The sequence below is a fragment of the Macrobrachium nipponense genome, chromosome 15 (assembly GCF_015104395.2).
Source record: "Macrobrachium nipponense isolate FS-2020 chromosome 15, ASM1510439v2, whole genome shotgun sequence".
Classification (NCBI taxonomy): domain Eukaryota; kingdom Metazoa; phylum Arthropoda; class Malacostraca; order Decapoda; family Palaemonidae; genus Macrobrachium; species Macrobrachium nipponense.
The window spans coordinates 42,561,926-42,579,656 of NC_087208.1; the positions used below are offsets into that span (position 1 = coordinate 42,561,926).

The following is a 17,731-nucleotide window of genomic DNA, read 5'->3' on the forward strand; positions in this document are numbered from 1 at the left end:
TTTCCAAGATAACGTTAATGAGGAAACTTGTCACCAACCTCCTCCCCCCCCACCCCCCCCACCCCTCCCGAAAGATAAACACTTTTGTGTACCAAGAATCTCTTTGTTTATCTCATAAAAATCCACATATTTACTTTTAAATATAAACAGATATATACTTCATAAGTTATCAACAAAATATTCTTCCCCTGTCGAAACTTTGATAATTAATTGCAATTTTATGGAAATAAAACAATTTTTAAATTATTTTAAAACAAGCTTTTTATACCAATTTGTAATTTTAAAACAAGCTTTTTATGCCGGTTTGTATAAGCGAATATTATTGGTATTTATCAAGAAAAACAAGTAAAAGAAATATCGAGGTTTCTTCGGCGCAGACAAGTTTGCTGTGCAGCTCTGTCTTTCGGTGGTCTTGGTATAATGCTGCATGAGCTGCGGCCCATGAAATTTTAACCACGGCCCGGCGGTGGCCTGGCCTTTATTGCTGCCAGACACATGATTATGGCTAACTGTAACCTTGGATAAGGTAAAGGCCACTGAGGCTAGAAGGCTGCAATTTGATATTTGATGATTGGAGGGTGGATGATCAGCATATCATTTGCAGCCCTCTAGCCTCAGTGGTTGTTAAGGTTTGAGGGCGGAAATAGACAAAGCCAGCACAATAGTTTTTTCTAAAAACTAAAACGATGTATTTAAAGATGGAGCCGTATAACATTTATATACGTTATCTAAAAAATAAAAAAAATGTTGTATTAATTATTAAAACTTTTCTAAGTGCTCACGACCCTGATCTCTTAATCCCCTTATTTTCAAAAGATAGAAACCTGTAGCTTTTAGCTTTATGCCAAACCGGTAAAATTCATTTTGGGAAAATACTTTTCAGTATACTTCAGAATTCACTGAATGCCAAACTTCCTCCATTTTGCCACAGAAAAATCAGTCAATCATCAATAGAACATATATAATGAATTTCGAAAATTTGGAACGCAATGAATATTTTATAAATATAGGCAAAGTCCACCAAGGAAACCGCTGCGAGGCCTTTCGACTATTCGTCCTTTTCTGCTTAGTGAAGGACAAGAAGTCGAAAGGCCTCGCATTGGTCATTTCATTGTTTCACTAGTTCCTCGCTGGACGAGGAGTATTTGCGCTCGGCTGCCAATCCGGTAGTCCGAAGTTCGAATCCTGGCTCGGCCAACGCGGAATCAGAGAAATTTATTTCTGGTGATAGAAATTCATTTCTCGATACAGTGTGGTTCGGATCCCACAATAAGCTGTAGGTCTTGTGGTAGGTGACCAATTGGTTCCTAGCTACGTAAAACTATCTAATCCTTCGGGCAAGCCTTAGGAGAGCTGTTAATCAGCTCAGTGGTCTGGTAAATACATAACATAATCATTGTTTCACTTCCCTTTTCTGGATTTTGCCTTTCTTTATCAATACAGCGTGAATATTTTCGACAGCACAATTACCACCATTAACTTCTTGTAATAGATTTTTATTTTAGTAGAATCAAATCTCAAAATCTATACGATTTATTGTGATACGAAATATTTGATTTAAAATAATTGGATAAAACTTGAAAAATCAATTGTAAATTGCTGTTTACGAAAGTTCTATTTTGCTTACTCATCTCTGAATTTCAATTCTCTTTCTAGTATTTATTTCATCTTTACTTTTATTCACATGCTCTCACTATTATAGAGAACGGTGTAACGACGAGGGGGGAGGGTTGGGGAGGGGGGTATGAGGGTGGTTATATGTGATGATACCTCTACTATGTAACCAATCAGAATCAAAATATAATGCTGGGTAATTCTGTATGAGACCCTTTCATAAATAAGCATTGTCAAAGTATTCATTTTAACTTTTAAAGGTTGTGGAAGCAATTAGACAAAATTAATGAAACTGAATGTGGATTATAAATCGGATATCTTCATTGTCGTTTATTGGTTCGTCTTCTCTGCCCAAGATTCAGTCATTACTGTTATGGAAATGCGTTATTGAAACGAGAGAGAGAGAGAGAGAGAGAGAGAGAGAGAGAGAGAGAGAGAGAGAGAGAGAGGTTAATAAGAGGACTTATAGAAATAGTTCCATTATTAAAGTGCTTATGGAGAAGAGAGAAGTAGAGAGACGAGAGAGAGTTGGGAGAGGATGGTGAAAAATAAATTCCTATCAATCAAACGTATTGAGAGAGAGAGAGAGATGAGAGAGATGGAGAGAGAGAGATAGAGAGAGAGAGAGAGAGAAGGGGTTTAACAAGAAGGACTTATAGAAACAGTTCCATTATCCAAATACATACGTAGAGAGAGAGATTCCGAGAAATTACTGGAGAGAGAGAGAGAGAGAGAGAGAGAGAGAGAGAGAGGTGTCCCACCAATCCATATTAGAGTCAGTCGTAATAATTCGGAGATGGGCTTTGGAATCGATGACGTCAGGAGGTCCAGCTTCGTAATTGGATGCGAGGGGTCATTCCGAATTCGACTATTGTCCCTCCACACAGGGGTCGCTGGAATTATGATGACGAGGTACCCAGGGAGTGTTGGGCGAGTGAATTTTTTTTAAGAACAATGTGATTGGTTAGTTGGTGGAATTCTAAGTGAGGGGGAATTGTTCCGTAAGCAAGAACACGTAGAAGAGGTTTATTAGCTGTCTTGGGAATAGTGGAGGAATCAGAGGATAAACGTTCCTAGGAATTATGGTGGGAATGTAGGGCAAACGTCCCTAGGAATTATGGTGGGAATGAAAGGCAAACGTTTCTAGTAATTATGGTGGGAATGTAGGGCAAATGTTTCTAGGAATTGTGAAAATGAAGGTCAAACGTTTCCAGGAATTGTTTTGGAATTGAAGGGCAAACGCTTCTAGGAATTATGGTGGAAATGAAGGTCAAGCTTTTCCAGGAATTGTTTTGGAATTGAAGGGCAAACGATTCTGGGAATTATGGTAGGAATGAAAGTCAAATGTTTCTAGGAATTATGTTGGGAATGAAGGGCAAACATTTCTAGGAATTATGGTGGGAATGAAGGGCACAAATTCCTAGGAATCATGGTGGGAATGAAAGGCAAAAGTTCCTAGGAATTATGGTGGGAATGAAGGGCAAAAGTGCTAGGAATTGTGGCGGGATTGAAGGGCAAATGTTTCTAGGAATTATGATGGGAATGAAGGACAAAAGTTTTGGGAATTATGGTGGGAATGAAGGGCAAAGTTTTCTAGGAATTATGGTGGGAATGAAGGGCAAAAATTTCTAGGAATCATGGTGGGAATGAAGGGCGAACCTTTCCAGGATATTGATGGAATTGAATTATAAAACGTTTCCTATTATAACCGATACTCCTGGAAATTTAAAACCAATTCCTCCTTGACGTGTGAAAATCCAGAGCATTTTCCAGCGTTCGTAATTCATGCTAATGCCTTTTATGTAAATTTTTATGTATTATTATTAATATTATTATTATTATTATTACACCATATTTCATATGATAATGGGTCTATATTAATTAGCCATTAACTGTGACTTGTCTTGATATCAATTGTCTCTTTCTGCCAAAAATGTTTCCAGTATCGATGTCCACTTTTCGGACACGATCCTGTCTGTGCGCGCTGACCATCTCAGGCCGTCGTCAGAGATAAGAACTCAGAGAGAGAGAGAGAGAGAGAGAGAGAGAGAGAGAGAGCGATATCCTTTAAGGAACTGCCCATCTTATGCACTGTTGAGGTAGATTGGAAATGAATGATTTTTTGTTATAAAACTGGGTATACCGCGAGAGAGAGAAAGAATCACTCTCTATACAAGAGTTCCTTTAAGGTATTGTCCACTAGACACAATGTTACGGTAGACTCGAAATAATTGATTGACTTTTAATAAGAACACAGAGAGAGAGAGAGAGAGAGAGAGAGAGAGAGAGAGAGAGAGAGAGAGCAAGTGTTAGAGAGAGAGAGAGGCTCTATAGATAAGAGTCTCTTTTAAAGTTCTGTCAGCTCCCTCTTCAAAAATGGAGTCATTGATTTCGAGGCTGTCCCTGTACCATCTGGGAAACGACTGAGGAATTGACAATGAAAGGTATTGCTGACAGTTATAAATAATCCTGTTTCTTTTCTTTGTTTTTCTCTCGTGAATATTCCTCAATTTGACCTTTAATCATGTGCGGTTCTGTCAGGATCTTATCTTTTCATGATGACTTGAAGACATTGATGGGATTCGATTATATATACATGTTATCTTTTAATCATGACTCTACGACATAGATGGGAATCCTTTGTGTGCGTGTGTGTAATATATATATATATATTATATATATTATTAGATAGTATAATATATATATATATATAATAATATCATATATATCATTACTACTTGATAAGGGTGGAAGTTAGTCCACCGAAATATAGTCCTTAGCTTTGAACCAGAATGTTTTAATGGTCCTTTTATACTTGAGACGTATCGTGTTTTAACAGAAGAATTTATTTCCACACACACATACACACGCACATCATATATATATATATCTATATATTCATATATATATATATTATATATATATATATATTATATATATATATATATATATATATATATATATAGATATATATATATTATATATATATATATATATCATATATATATATATATATATATATATATATAGGATATGTATATGATATGTATATATATAATATATATATATATATATATCTATATATATATATATAGTATATATATATATATATATATATATATATATCACTATACAGAGAGAGAGAGAGAGAGACGAGACAGAGACAGAGAGTCGATATTTTCAATGCAGAATAAACTATAAGAAATAATAAAGTTTGATTACGTATGGATATATAGTCAGTTGAGATCAATTCAAAAATCAAATGAGAGATAAGAATGGGTGAAGTATGTATATATGTAATCTACATACATACATACTTCAAGTATGTTGAGGGAAATGCTTGTTTTTATACATACAAAAACGTTCATCATCATGAGACCAAAAGATCCATCCTTCTATTCTCTCTCTCGTCAGAATCCGACGAGACATCTCGTCTCTTTGGGGAGGGGGAATCATACTGAACACACTTCAGGTTTTACACTTTTATTTCTCATCGTCCTTAGAAGTGTGAAGAAGTGTTGGGGAAGTGTTGAGGACGTCACTTCGGGCTCCTGAAGTGTGTCCTCGTGCACCCACGCCAAAAAAATAAAAAAAAAAATATACTTAAACTTTTTTTTTTTATTTATCAATGGAAAAATCAAGGTTAACCATCATTAGACTATTCCTTTTTCCACCTATTTTAGGATATTTATCACTATGGGAAAGCTGTCTTATCAGTTTATCAAAACATGAACGGTTTATGTATATTTGTTATCACTATCAAAACCATATTTTATACACTCTACGTTTGACAAGTTTTTCCACAGCATTCAGAACACCTGCTTGTGATCACTTGCAGCGAATAGTTGGTTTATTCAAATGAAAAACTACTTAGGATATTACATCGTATCAATATAAATAATGAACCTTCATATATATGATATACTCTATCACAAACCTTCAAGATAACCTGTTGAGACTTATATTCATAATCTTACATTTCATCAAACCGTATGCACCGTAGTCATATATATATTTGTTCTGTACATTAACAATATGAATAAGCAGGTTGACATCTCCCGTAATATTATGTTTGTCTGTAATATACATCATATTTAAACGAAAAGACATCTTATGTACAAGAAATTGTCAAACTAACGTCAATATCGAGACATGCATTTGATACCAGGTTATCAAATATCACATTCATCATTTCACCTTGAAAAGCTCACTTTCACCAAAGCCCTCTCAGTTGCCTAGTTTACATTTCGCTAATGCAGACACGTAATCAAAGATAAAAGAGATAAGATGCGGTATTTTCTAACATTCATGAATTACCTGTTGCAAAATAAAGTATTATTTACAGTGGGAGTATCAAGTGCCATCTGATTTTCCTCACAGATGATCGCATGGCAGAAAAAGGTGAAAGTGGGATTTATATTTTTTTTATTTTTGGTGAATACAAATCTTTTACGTTGCCAACGGATTAAAATATAAATTGGTTTCCCCTAAAAAATAAAGTGTTTGGGAAAGGCTTCAAATCATTATGTTTTAAACATTTTTTTTCTATTTGCATTATATTAAAAGAAATCATAGTAAAATATTCCGGCTGACTGAGCAGTATTATCAATGCACTTGCCAAAGTATTGAAGAGTTCAGGAATTCAGTTTATATATATATATATATATATAGTATATATATATATATATATATATATATATATATATATATATGAAGGTTCTTATTTCTGTTTTCATGACCATAAAATCATTTCAAAAAATACTATTGAAATTTATATCAATATACTACTATCAGTTACTCCTCCTTGGAATGGCAGAAAATATTACAAAATAACGGGGAAAGGAGATCTTTACAAAAGAGTAATATATATATATATATATATATATATATATTATATATATATATATATATATATATCTATATATATATAAAAGATAAATGCCACGAAGGAAAAATAAACGAAGGAGGTCTGCAAAATCTTTCAACTTTAAAAGTCCTTTACTGCTCAGTAAAGGACTTTTAAAGTCGAAAGACCTTGCAGACCTCCTTCGTTTATTTTTCCTTCGTGGCATTTATCTTTATTTATGGATTTATCACGTTCCTAAATTCGTGATTCAGTTATACACACACACACACACACACACACACACACATACCACACACACACACACACACACACACATATATATATATATATATATATATATATATATTATATATATATATATATATATATTAACCGTGATTGCATCTTAGTTCAAGAAAATATAAAAGAAAAATGTTGATTTTTAACTGGGGCAGGGAACTGAAATAACCATTATGCGATTACATGCTTCAAGATTAATGATATGACAGAGAATCACTTTCAAATAACAACAGAAACTTTTCTTTTATAACAAAGAATATGAAAGCTATAGTCTTCAAGTTGTGAATAAAGAGAGACAATAATAAAATCGATTCTATCATAAATAAAAATATACATAATTTATAAATGAAAATATACAGTATCCATTTACCTTGCTATATTATACAGAGAGAGAGAGAGAGAGATGAGAGGTGAGCAGAGAGAGAGAGAGAGAGAGAGAGCGAGAGAGGATACTCATTGATTTGTCACCAGGTGAATAATAACTATAGGCATACAATATATATACATAAATTGATAAAATCTCTCAAACTTATACTTTTAAATGTAGGTGTAATCTTTCATTATTTTCTTTCTATAAGTAGTTTTTTCTTGACTAGTTCCACACAAGCAAAGAAATACACTTGGCTTTGGGCGATGGTGTCCTATCAAATAAACAAGCAACATTCAACATAATTTTGATATATATTCTATTAGCGAGACAACACTCTGTTTATCATAACTTCACTAATGTATTTTGAGTCTAGTATCTCTACATAAACCTTTGAACAAAAATAACTAATTATATATATATATATATATATATATATATATATATATATATATAATATATATATATATATATATATATATATATATATATATATATATATATATATATATATATATTGTTGTCTGTTAATTTCACACGAGACTTCGATAAAACTCATCTATCCTTCACACATGTGTAATGCATGTGTTGTTGCTCTCTGTGTGAGTCTGAAAGCTGCACAGACTTCCACCCCGGGGCAAGAACCTCGGATTACACGAGCAGAAGCCAGCGGTCCGCAGCAGGGCTTGAAAAGTTCCGTAAAGGTGTCGCGGAATTGCTGGCTCATGGCACAATACAAGAGGAAGTTTATAGCACTGTTGAATAGCACCAGCATGTCCATGATCTCCCCCAGCTTCTGGTAGCAGGGGAAGAAGCCGGAGTCTGGAATGACCGTGAGCAGCCCCAGGATCCCTTGGGGAACCTCGGAGGCCAGAAAGAGGAACAATATGGCCAGCAGCATTTTGGTCACTCGGTCCGCCTGCTTCTCCGCGTCTCCGCCCCTGCCGGAGGAGGTTCTCTTCATGAGCGCAGCCCTCCTCTGCGCAGCCCTGAGCAGCTCTTGAATCAAGGCCATGGACAGCCCTGTCAGAGCCGTGCAGGGCAGGAGCTTCAGCAGCACCGCGTAAATCCAGAAGTTGATGCTCTTAAGAAGGCCGTTGTGGGCCTTCGCCAGCTCGCTGAAGCCTATGATGTAGAGCACGTGGCCCTGGTGATTCAGGACGCTGATGGTGATGTTGAGATAATTCGGAATGTTGCAGATAACTGAGCAAAAGAAGGCAGCAACGATGGCCATCTGAGTGCGTTGCATGGAGCACCAAGTCGTGTTGTTCTGGGGGAAGGCGATGGCGATGTACCGCCACACGGCCAGGGTCACCGTGAGCCAGATCGGATCGAGATGGTGTGGAAGACCTGAGCGAAGTGGGCGTGGAAGAGCACGAAAGCTGCCCAGCCCCAGGAGTACTGGGACTCCAAGGATCTCCCCTGCCACACGTATTGGTGCATCGTGTAGGGGATGTACTCCACCATGACCAGGAGGTCTGTGACGGCCAGGCCAGTGAGGATGGCATTGGTGGGAGACACCATAGACCTTCTGGTGAGGACGATCATGTTGATGACGTTGGCCAGAGATCCGAAGATGCACACGACCAGGGACATGCACCCATGGACAGCCTGGTAGCTGTGGCGGAAGTTGTCCCACCCGGGGGTGCTGCAGTAGCTTTCCTGTTGGGAGAAAGAAGTTATATAATTATTGTCAGGGGATGAAAATTTGCAATAGCAATCAAGTACTTGTATAGGCAAGAATTATATTTTAATACAGTTCAAGTACTTTTATAGGCAAGAATGATATTTTTATATGGTTCAAGTACTTTTATAGGCAAGAATTATATTTTAATGTGGTTCAAGTACTTTTATAGGCAAGAATTATATTTTAATTAAGGTTCAAGTACTTTTATAGGCAAGACTTATATTTTAATACAGTTCGAGTACTTATATAGGCAAGAATGATATTTTAACATGGTTCAAGTACTTTTATAAGAAAGAATTAGATTTTTATATGATTCAAGTGTTTTTATAAGCAAGAATTATTTTAATATTGTTAGAAATCAGAAAGGATTGATATTTGTGTCCGACTGTGGGGAATAGCCATTCGGTCGTTAGCTTCACTCGAAGCTTTCTATTTTTCTTAATAAGTTAAAAGTAAATAACTTAATGCTACTTAGTATAGTAACTATTAGCGTTAATGATAAGTAAAACGAATAATAAAATTAAACTTATGAATTAAATTACTTAAACTAGTAATTGCCTAATAGGTCTTAAGTTTGCGCGTGCGTAATATGTACCTGTCAAAGGTAAGAAGTAAATTACCTCGGAGGTTACCACAGCCACGGCGAACAGTTACAGTAAGGGCTTCTCATTAGCAAGGCTGGCATCTACATTGTAATAGGAAATTAACCCTGAACAAAACTGAACGTTCTAACTCCAAGACAACGATAATTTTGGAATATGTCAACGTCAACGTCAACGTCAACATTTGTGATAAGTGCTTTACATTATTATGTATCTTTGGCCATGTCTAGGGAAAAAGGTAATGTACGGCAATGTCACAAAGTTTTATTAGTGGAATCTATTCTTAATGTAAGTTGTTTTGGTTGTTAAATAATTGTTTTGTTTATTAAATATAAGTAAGATTGAAATTAAAATAAATTTCAATATAATTCCAAAATTGTCGTGTATTCCATATAATATTTCGAAGGTAAATATGTGTTTATTGTTCGGTGAAGTAAGTGATTTTTTAGAAACGGCTAACTGGCTAACTGTCGCTCGGTATTTCGAATGGTAACCAATATGGAACTCAAGTGCGACGTAATTTAGTACTTATATTATGTATTATAATCTATTTCATGTTCATACATAATGTACTAGGTAACCCGTAAGCATCGATAACTTTTAGGTGGGGTGTATCTTTTAAATATTTGCAGACTATTGATACTAAATCTATCTAGTATAATTAGTTAATCATGTCTGATAAAGAGGAAGAGTTTGTTAACCCTATGAATATTATATCATCCTTGAGGAGGATGCAGGGAATACACAAACGGAAGGTAACTATTTACTTAAAGAAGCTAACGGAGCTTCATGGTGATAATAGATTGACTTCTTCCTTTTGTAAGACTCAAATAACTGAAATCGAAAAAGAGATCGAGCAGGTTATACACTTTGATGAAAAAATTAATAATGTTTTGGAGACACATGAAATAATGAACAGTGATGAACAATATTATAATGAGGAGTTAGATATTCAGGCAGAATATAGCATTCAGGTTAGTATAGAGCTCGACCAATATGAACAATTCATAAGTGAGTTAAGTGGGGCTTCTAGCAACTTATCTGCCGATAAAGTTTTAGAAATGATGTCTAGAATGAATATGTCTGATGGGAAACCCCTCCTTTAGAATGTGGAATCTTTAGTGGAGAGGAGAAAGATAAATTTGCTTTCAATCATTTCTTAATCAATTTAATAATGTCATTGGGTCCAGAAAAAATCTGTCCGATTCTGCCAAACAAATATATTTACATGGGGTACCTTAGGGGCTATGCCTTGAAGGTAGTTAAGCATTTGACTATTTCTGACCGTAACTACCACTTGGCAATTGAAATGTTAAAGAAAAGAATTCCTTCACGTAGATTATATTGTTGACGAGACTTTTAAGAACATTTTGAGTGCTGCACCAAGTGCTGAATATGATAAAGAATTCTCGTCGTTGAAAGTTTCCCTCAACGAAATCAAATCCTATCTGCATGAATTGAAAGCATATAATATTTGATTTTTTATTGGAAGTGGGGGTCCCTCTGGGCATTAAATTTGTGAGTCATATAGTATTTAATAAACTCCCATACCAGTAAAGAGAGAGTGGTTCACAAATTAAATACCAATTATCCTAATATATCTGACATTCTTTCTAATTATAATGAAATTATCAAAACTTTATCGAAAAACTGTTTCCAATAGAAAAAAGACCCTCACTAAAACCTCTAGTAAACCTAGTCCTAGCAGTTCATTTAAACCTAAAGAAATAGGTAGGTGAAGTACGATTCAAAATTTTAAATTTGCAAATAAAGTAACTAAGTTAATTTGTAAATTGTGTGCAGCTGAAGGCCATACTTTGGGAAAATGTGTTAACTTAATAATTATAATGATAAATTGGCCAGACTGAGGGAACTTTCACTATGCACTAGATGCGCTGGTTCAGGGCACGAAGACAATGAATGTTACGGGAAACAAAATAAGTTAAGGTTTGAATGTCTGTTGTGTAGAAAGAGGGAAACACAGTAATCATTGTGCCTTCTTTGAATAAAGCGAACTAAACTACTAAAACTAACGTAAGCTTATGTTTTGCTCAAAGAAGTTTTGATGCGTCTCACATTTTACCCACTATGACTTTGTATTTAAGAAATGCAAAAAGGCTAGGAAAGTCAGATGTTTGTTTGACACTGGCAGTCAGCGGTCATATATTTCCGAATCTGCAGCTAAAGATCTTTGTCAGGATGTAGAGGCGTTGTATGCTGTGGAATGTGATGTAAGCACATATATATAGGGCAAGAAACTAAGGGCTTCAAGCAAATGTCCACTGGAATAAATATAAACAATAATTTAATATTCATACCTTTATTAGTTGAAAAACAAATCGCTCAATATAAACTTTGAGTGCCCTGGCATGAATCAAAAATAATAAATTAAAAAAAAAATAATATTGTTTATTATTGGATGAGACTTTTTGTGACCACAGAAAGAAACCATGAAAAGGTTATGAACGGTTCGACATGTTGTTAGGAATAGATATCATTCAGTTTTTACCTTCAGTAACTTGGACTAAAAATGTTTGGGTGGAGCTTGTTTAGTCGTAAATAATAGAGTAGCTCCTGTAGGTAATGTGTTCAACTTTTTGGATGAGGCAGAGAGTAGAGCTGTTATGGACTCCATGGTTAATAAGAAAACACTGAATGTTAAGACAAAAAGCGTGGTAAATTTAGTAATGGATCCTCTAAAATCTTATTTCAATCATAGAACATATATTAGAAGACAGTGAGGTAGACAAATGGACTCGAACACCTTTTTAGTCTTGAATCCTTGGTAAAAAAGAATAAAAAAAGTGTGAAAAAGAATTGGTCTCCTTTGATAAAGAACAAATTGACAGATTTAGAGAGGGGATCTCTTTTGATAATGGATTTTATCATGTAGAATAGCCCTGGTATACTGATAAAATTGACAGCGTCCCATCTAATCATTTTGTTTCACTTAAGGTATTAGACAGAACAGTAGAGTATCTTGGTAAAAAGGGTCTCATTGACAAATACCAGGAAGTTTTTGATAAACAACTCGAGGAGGTATAATCAAGGAAATTAAAGTAAGTCTTCTGACTATCATAAGTATATATGGATTCCCCATAGACCAGTTATAGAATTAGAAGAGCAAGTTACCACAAAAATCAGGCCAGTATTTAACTGTTCTTTAAAAACTTACAGGGAATTGCCTTCACTTAATGAAGCAGCTTATCCTGGGATAGATTTAATGGGCTCAATACTGAAATTGATCTTTTACTTTCGAACTAATAAATATGTAATGTTGAGTGACTTCAGACAAGCTTTTTTGATGATTAAATTAAAAATGAAGTGGACAAAAATAGATTTTGTTTCTTTTGGAAACGGGGAAATAAATTAGTATCTTATCGCTACAAAACAATAGTTTTGATTACACTTCTTCACCTTTTATATTAAATTTGTTATGAAACATCACGCAGAAAGTTATACTGATGATAAGTGTAAAGAAATATTAACTAATAACTTTTATGTAGACAATCTTCTTGTAACTGGTAACAACATTAAGGTCTTGGAACTCCAATTGTGTAGAGTTGAGAGAAGAAATGTCGTCTGATAATAGACTTGTTGAACATTCTTGCGAAGAGGATAAAGTATTGGGTTATAGATTCAACGTAAATAATGATTCTTTTAGTCTTGCGCCTTGTAAAATAGACCCAGAAGCAGACACAAAGAAAGTATTGTCACAAACTTCTAAAATATTGATCCTTTGAATATAGTCTTCCTGTAACAATAAGAGGCAAAATTTTAATGAGAAAAATATGGAAATTAGATGTTGGTTGGGATCAAAATTTACCTAAAAGACATTTGTGGGGAAATGAAAATTATTAGTAGAGATTTTGAAATGTTATCTGAACTTAAATTTCCTAGAGAGTCCCTTAATGAACTAGACTCGTATGGTCTTCACATTTTTTGTGATAGCTCTGTGGAGGCCTATGGGTTTGTGGCCTATGCGGTTAATCAAAATGATAAAAGTTCTTATTTGTTCTCCAAATCTAAATTGGCTCCACTGACTAAGAGAAATGAGCATAGTGTCCCCACTTTGGAACTAATGGGAGTAATTCTAGCTTTAAATGTTATCTTCTTTACTAGAAGCCTACAATAATATAAAAATTTCAATTCATTAATATTTGTGTTGATGCTCAAGTGGTTTGAAATTGGCTATTGACCAGAGAAAACTAAAATAAAATCTAAATTTGTTAGAAATAGAGTACTTGAGGAGATGGTCTTAAAGTTGAAATGTCTAAGCTATTTAAACTACCTGTCTTATATCACTATGTAAAATACAGAAGAAAATCCTGCTTGACATGATCACCAGAGGTTTATCCTATACTAAATATTTAAGTCAATCAACTTATTGGCTAGAAGGTGGCCAGAATGGTTGAGTAATGATTTTGACAAGTGGCCTATTTACCCTTTATTGAGCATATCGCCTTACTATAAGCATCAAATAAGTACAGTATGCACTATGCAAATAAATAAAGTAAACGCTGGTATTCAATATAAAATAAAATGTCAAATTATGAACAATTGTTAAGAATACCAGTTACTTGTTCAAATTTTGTAGTAAATTAAAGGGTGGTGATCTAAAAAGAAAGCCTCAGAGTATTGGGTGTGAAAATTGCACAGAAAGAATACTTTACAGTAGAATTAGATTTTTTACAAAGCAGTGCCAATACTAATAATATACCTCCTCTAGTGGCCAATTTAAATTTATTTTTAGATTCAAAGGGTATAATTAGGTCTAGGGGAAGAATATCTAAGTGTTGTACTTTGACTTGATGTTCATAACCCAGTATTGCTTCCTAAAGAGCATAGATTCACCCATTGTTAATAAAGCATTGTCAATTTGAAGGTACAGCATTTAGGAAATAGGCACTACATTAAACTACCTTAGGGAACAGGGATTTGGATTCCCAAGGGTCGGTCAGCAGTAAAGACTGAGCTGAGTAGTTGTAATATATGTAGGAAATATAATGCCTTAGCTTACAGATACCCGAAGTTTACAGATATGCCTAAACACCATGATTTCGTAGTCAAGCCTTTTCAGCATGTAGGTATTGATTTCACGGGGACACCTTTGGGTTAGGGATGAGTTGAGTGGTAAGACCACAAAAAATGTTCATATTAGTTTTCACTTGTCTTAACGTGCGCGCTGTGCACTTTGAATTGTTACCAGACATATCCACTAAAAATTTTGTTCTCGCTTTCCAAAGATTTAGTAATATGTACACAATACCACAATACCTGTACAGTGACAACGCTAAGTTCTTTTCTCAAGGGTGGAAGTATCCTTGAAAGGTCTTTGGAGTCGCAGGAATTTCAATCTGAATTAAGGAAATGTGATATCAAACACATTAAAATTCCTTTATATCAGCATGGGTTGGTTCGCTTGGGAGAGGAGATTGATTAGAGTATTAAAGAATTGTCTTTTATAAAGTAATAGGAAGATCTAAATTAACTTACTTTGAATTATTAAACTACCCTTTCTAATATTCAATTAGCGATAAATTCCAGGCCTTTAACATATAGATCAAGCTCAGAAAAAAATTTAGAGTTTATAACTCCAAATTCCTTTATCAAATTGCATGGTAATTCATCCCTCATTTTGAGAAAAGATGATGGTGATGTTTGGTTGGACGATTCTAGTCAACCTTCTTTAGAGAGAAACTGTAGAAATACAGGAAGAAATTATTGAAAATTTAAGAAATTGTGGTATGAAAATTATCTCTTAAGCCTGAGAGAACATAGCAGCAAATTTGTACCAAAGTAAATGGGAAAATAGAATTAAAGTTGGTGACATTGTCCTAATTAAAGCTATTAATAAGCCCAGACCATTTTGGATGATGGGTAAGGTATTAGAATTAATATTAGGATTTGACAATAATATTAGGTCAGTGAAACTAAAGCAAGCTAATGGGCCTATAGAATATCATTCTATTTGTAATCTTTATCCTGGAACTGGAAACTCAGTGACACATTGCTATAAGAGAAAGGCAAACCAAAGATAATTCAATGGAAATTGGCCTTAATAAATAATGTTTGGTTAATGAAGATATTCATTGCAATTCTATAATCGCAATCCTTTGTGGGGAGTGTGTTAGAAATCAGAAAGGATTGATATTTGTGTCCGACTGTGGGGAATAGCCATTCGGTCGTTAGCTTCACTCGAAGCTTTCTATTTTTCTAATAAGTTAAAAGTAAATAACTTAATGCTACTTAAGTATAGTAACTATTAGCGTTAATGATAAGTAAAATGAATAATAAAATTAAACTTATGAATTAAATTACTTAAACTAGTAATTGCCTAATAGGTCTTAAGTTCGCGCGTGCGTAATATGTACCTGTCAAAGGTAAGAAGTAAATTACCCCGGAGGTTACCACAGCCACGGCGAACAGTTACAGTAAGAGTTTCTCATTAGCAAGGCCGGCATCTACATTGTAATAGGAAATTAACCCTGAACAAAACTGAACGTTCTAACTCCAAGACAACGACAATTTTGGAATATGTCAACGTCAACGTCAAAGTCAACATTTGTGATAAGTGCTTTACATTATTATGTATCTTTGGCCATGTCTAGGGAAAAAGGTAATGTACGGCAATTTCACAAAGTTTTATTAGTGGATCTATTCTTTAATGTAAGTTGTTTTGGTTGTTAAATAATTGTTTTGTTTATTAAATATAAGTAAGATTGAAATTAAAATAAATTCCAATAATATGGCTCAAGTGCTCTTATAGGCAAGAATTATATTTTAATATGATTTTATGCAGTAACATTTAAAATAAAACAATTTGAAGCTAATTTTTGCAGTTCAGTTTCCCAAGCTCCATTTCTAGCACTAGCACCATAGTTGGTTTTTAAATCGCAATTACTGTAGTATATAAATTTTAATTTGAGACGCTACGTTTTCATATAGTGTTATCTTATATTCTATGCTAAGATAAAGAAGTACTTCATTTGATTTAAATGAATGAAATGAAGACTGAATGTAGCAAAATAGCAAGTGTATAGAAGTTCTCAGGGAGAGTGGAGTACTCCATGTTTGCAATAAAGTATTAACCGGTGATGGTGACGAAAACTTGCATAGTCTGATGAAATAGTTTGAAAGTTTCTGATAGAGGAAATGTAAAATGGAATGTCTGCACAAGTAATATTATGAAAATAAATTGCAGTCAGGATAATAGGTTAATATTAGCGTGAAAGACAGAAGGCTAGGAATGGTAGATGTCCTTAGGTCTAGATTCTATCCGATTCTATGATGATAATAATAATAATAATAATAATAATAATAATAATAATAATAATAATAATAATAATAATAAAAACAACTACCTAGAGGAGACAAACACTATCCCCCACCAACAGAAAGGCTGCAGAAGGAAGTATAGGGGCACAAAAGACCAGCTCCTCATAGACAAAATGGTAATGAAGAACAGTAGGAGAAGGAAAACCAACCTAAGCATGGCATGGATAGACTATAAGAAAGCCTTCGACATGATACCACACACATGGCTAATAGAATGCCTGAAAATATATGGGGCAGAGGAAAACACCATCAGCTTCCTCAAAAATACAATGCGCAACTGGAATACAATACTTACAAGCTCTGGAATAAGACTAGCGGAGGTTAATATCAGGAGAGGGATCTTCCAGGGTGATTCACTGTCCCCACTACTATTCGTAGTAGCCATGATTCCCATGACAAAGGTACTACAGAAGATGGATGCCGCGTACCAACTCAAGAAAAGAGGCAACAGGATCAACCACCTGATGTTCATGGACGACATCAAGCTGTATGGTAAGAGCATCAAGGAAATAGATACCCTAATCCAGACTGTAAGGATTTGTATCTGGGGACATCAGGATGGAGTTTGGAATAGAAAAATGCGCCTTAGTCAACATACAAAAAAGGCAAAGTAACGAGAACTGAAGGGATAAAGCTACCAGATGGGAGCAACATCACACATAGATGAGACTGGATACAAATACCTGGGAATAATGGAAGGAGGGGATAAAAAAAACACCAAGAGATGAAGGACACGATCAGGAAAGAATATATGCAGAGACTCAAGGCGATACTCAAGTCAAAACCCAATGGAGGAAATATGATAAAAGCCATAAACACATGGGCAGTGCCAGTAATCAGATACAGCGCAGGAATAGTGGAATGGACGAAGGCAGAAACTCGCAGCATAGATCAGAAAAACTAGGAAACATATGACAATACACAAAGCACTACACCAAGAGCAAATACGGACAGACTATATAACACGAAAGGAAGGA

The 17,731-nt window shown here is 34.7% G+C and overlaps 1 protein-coding gene across 1 annotated transcript in view; it reads right to left on the reverse strand.

Annotated features, from left to right (window-relative positions):
* Positions 1-7,693: 7,693 nt before the first annotated feature.
* The window catches only part of LOC135226664 (G-protein coupled receptor dmsr-1-like), a 16,169-nt gene continuing 6,131 nt past the window's right edge, over positions 7,694-17,731 (reverse strand). Inside the window, 3 exon segments of the mRNA XM_064266376.1 lie at positions 7,694-7,780; positions 7,783-8,454; positions 8,457-8,854. Of these exon segments, the coding sequence (XP_064122446.1) occupies positions 7,694-7,780; positions 7,783-8,454; positions 8,457-8,854 (1,157 nt within the window).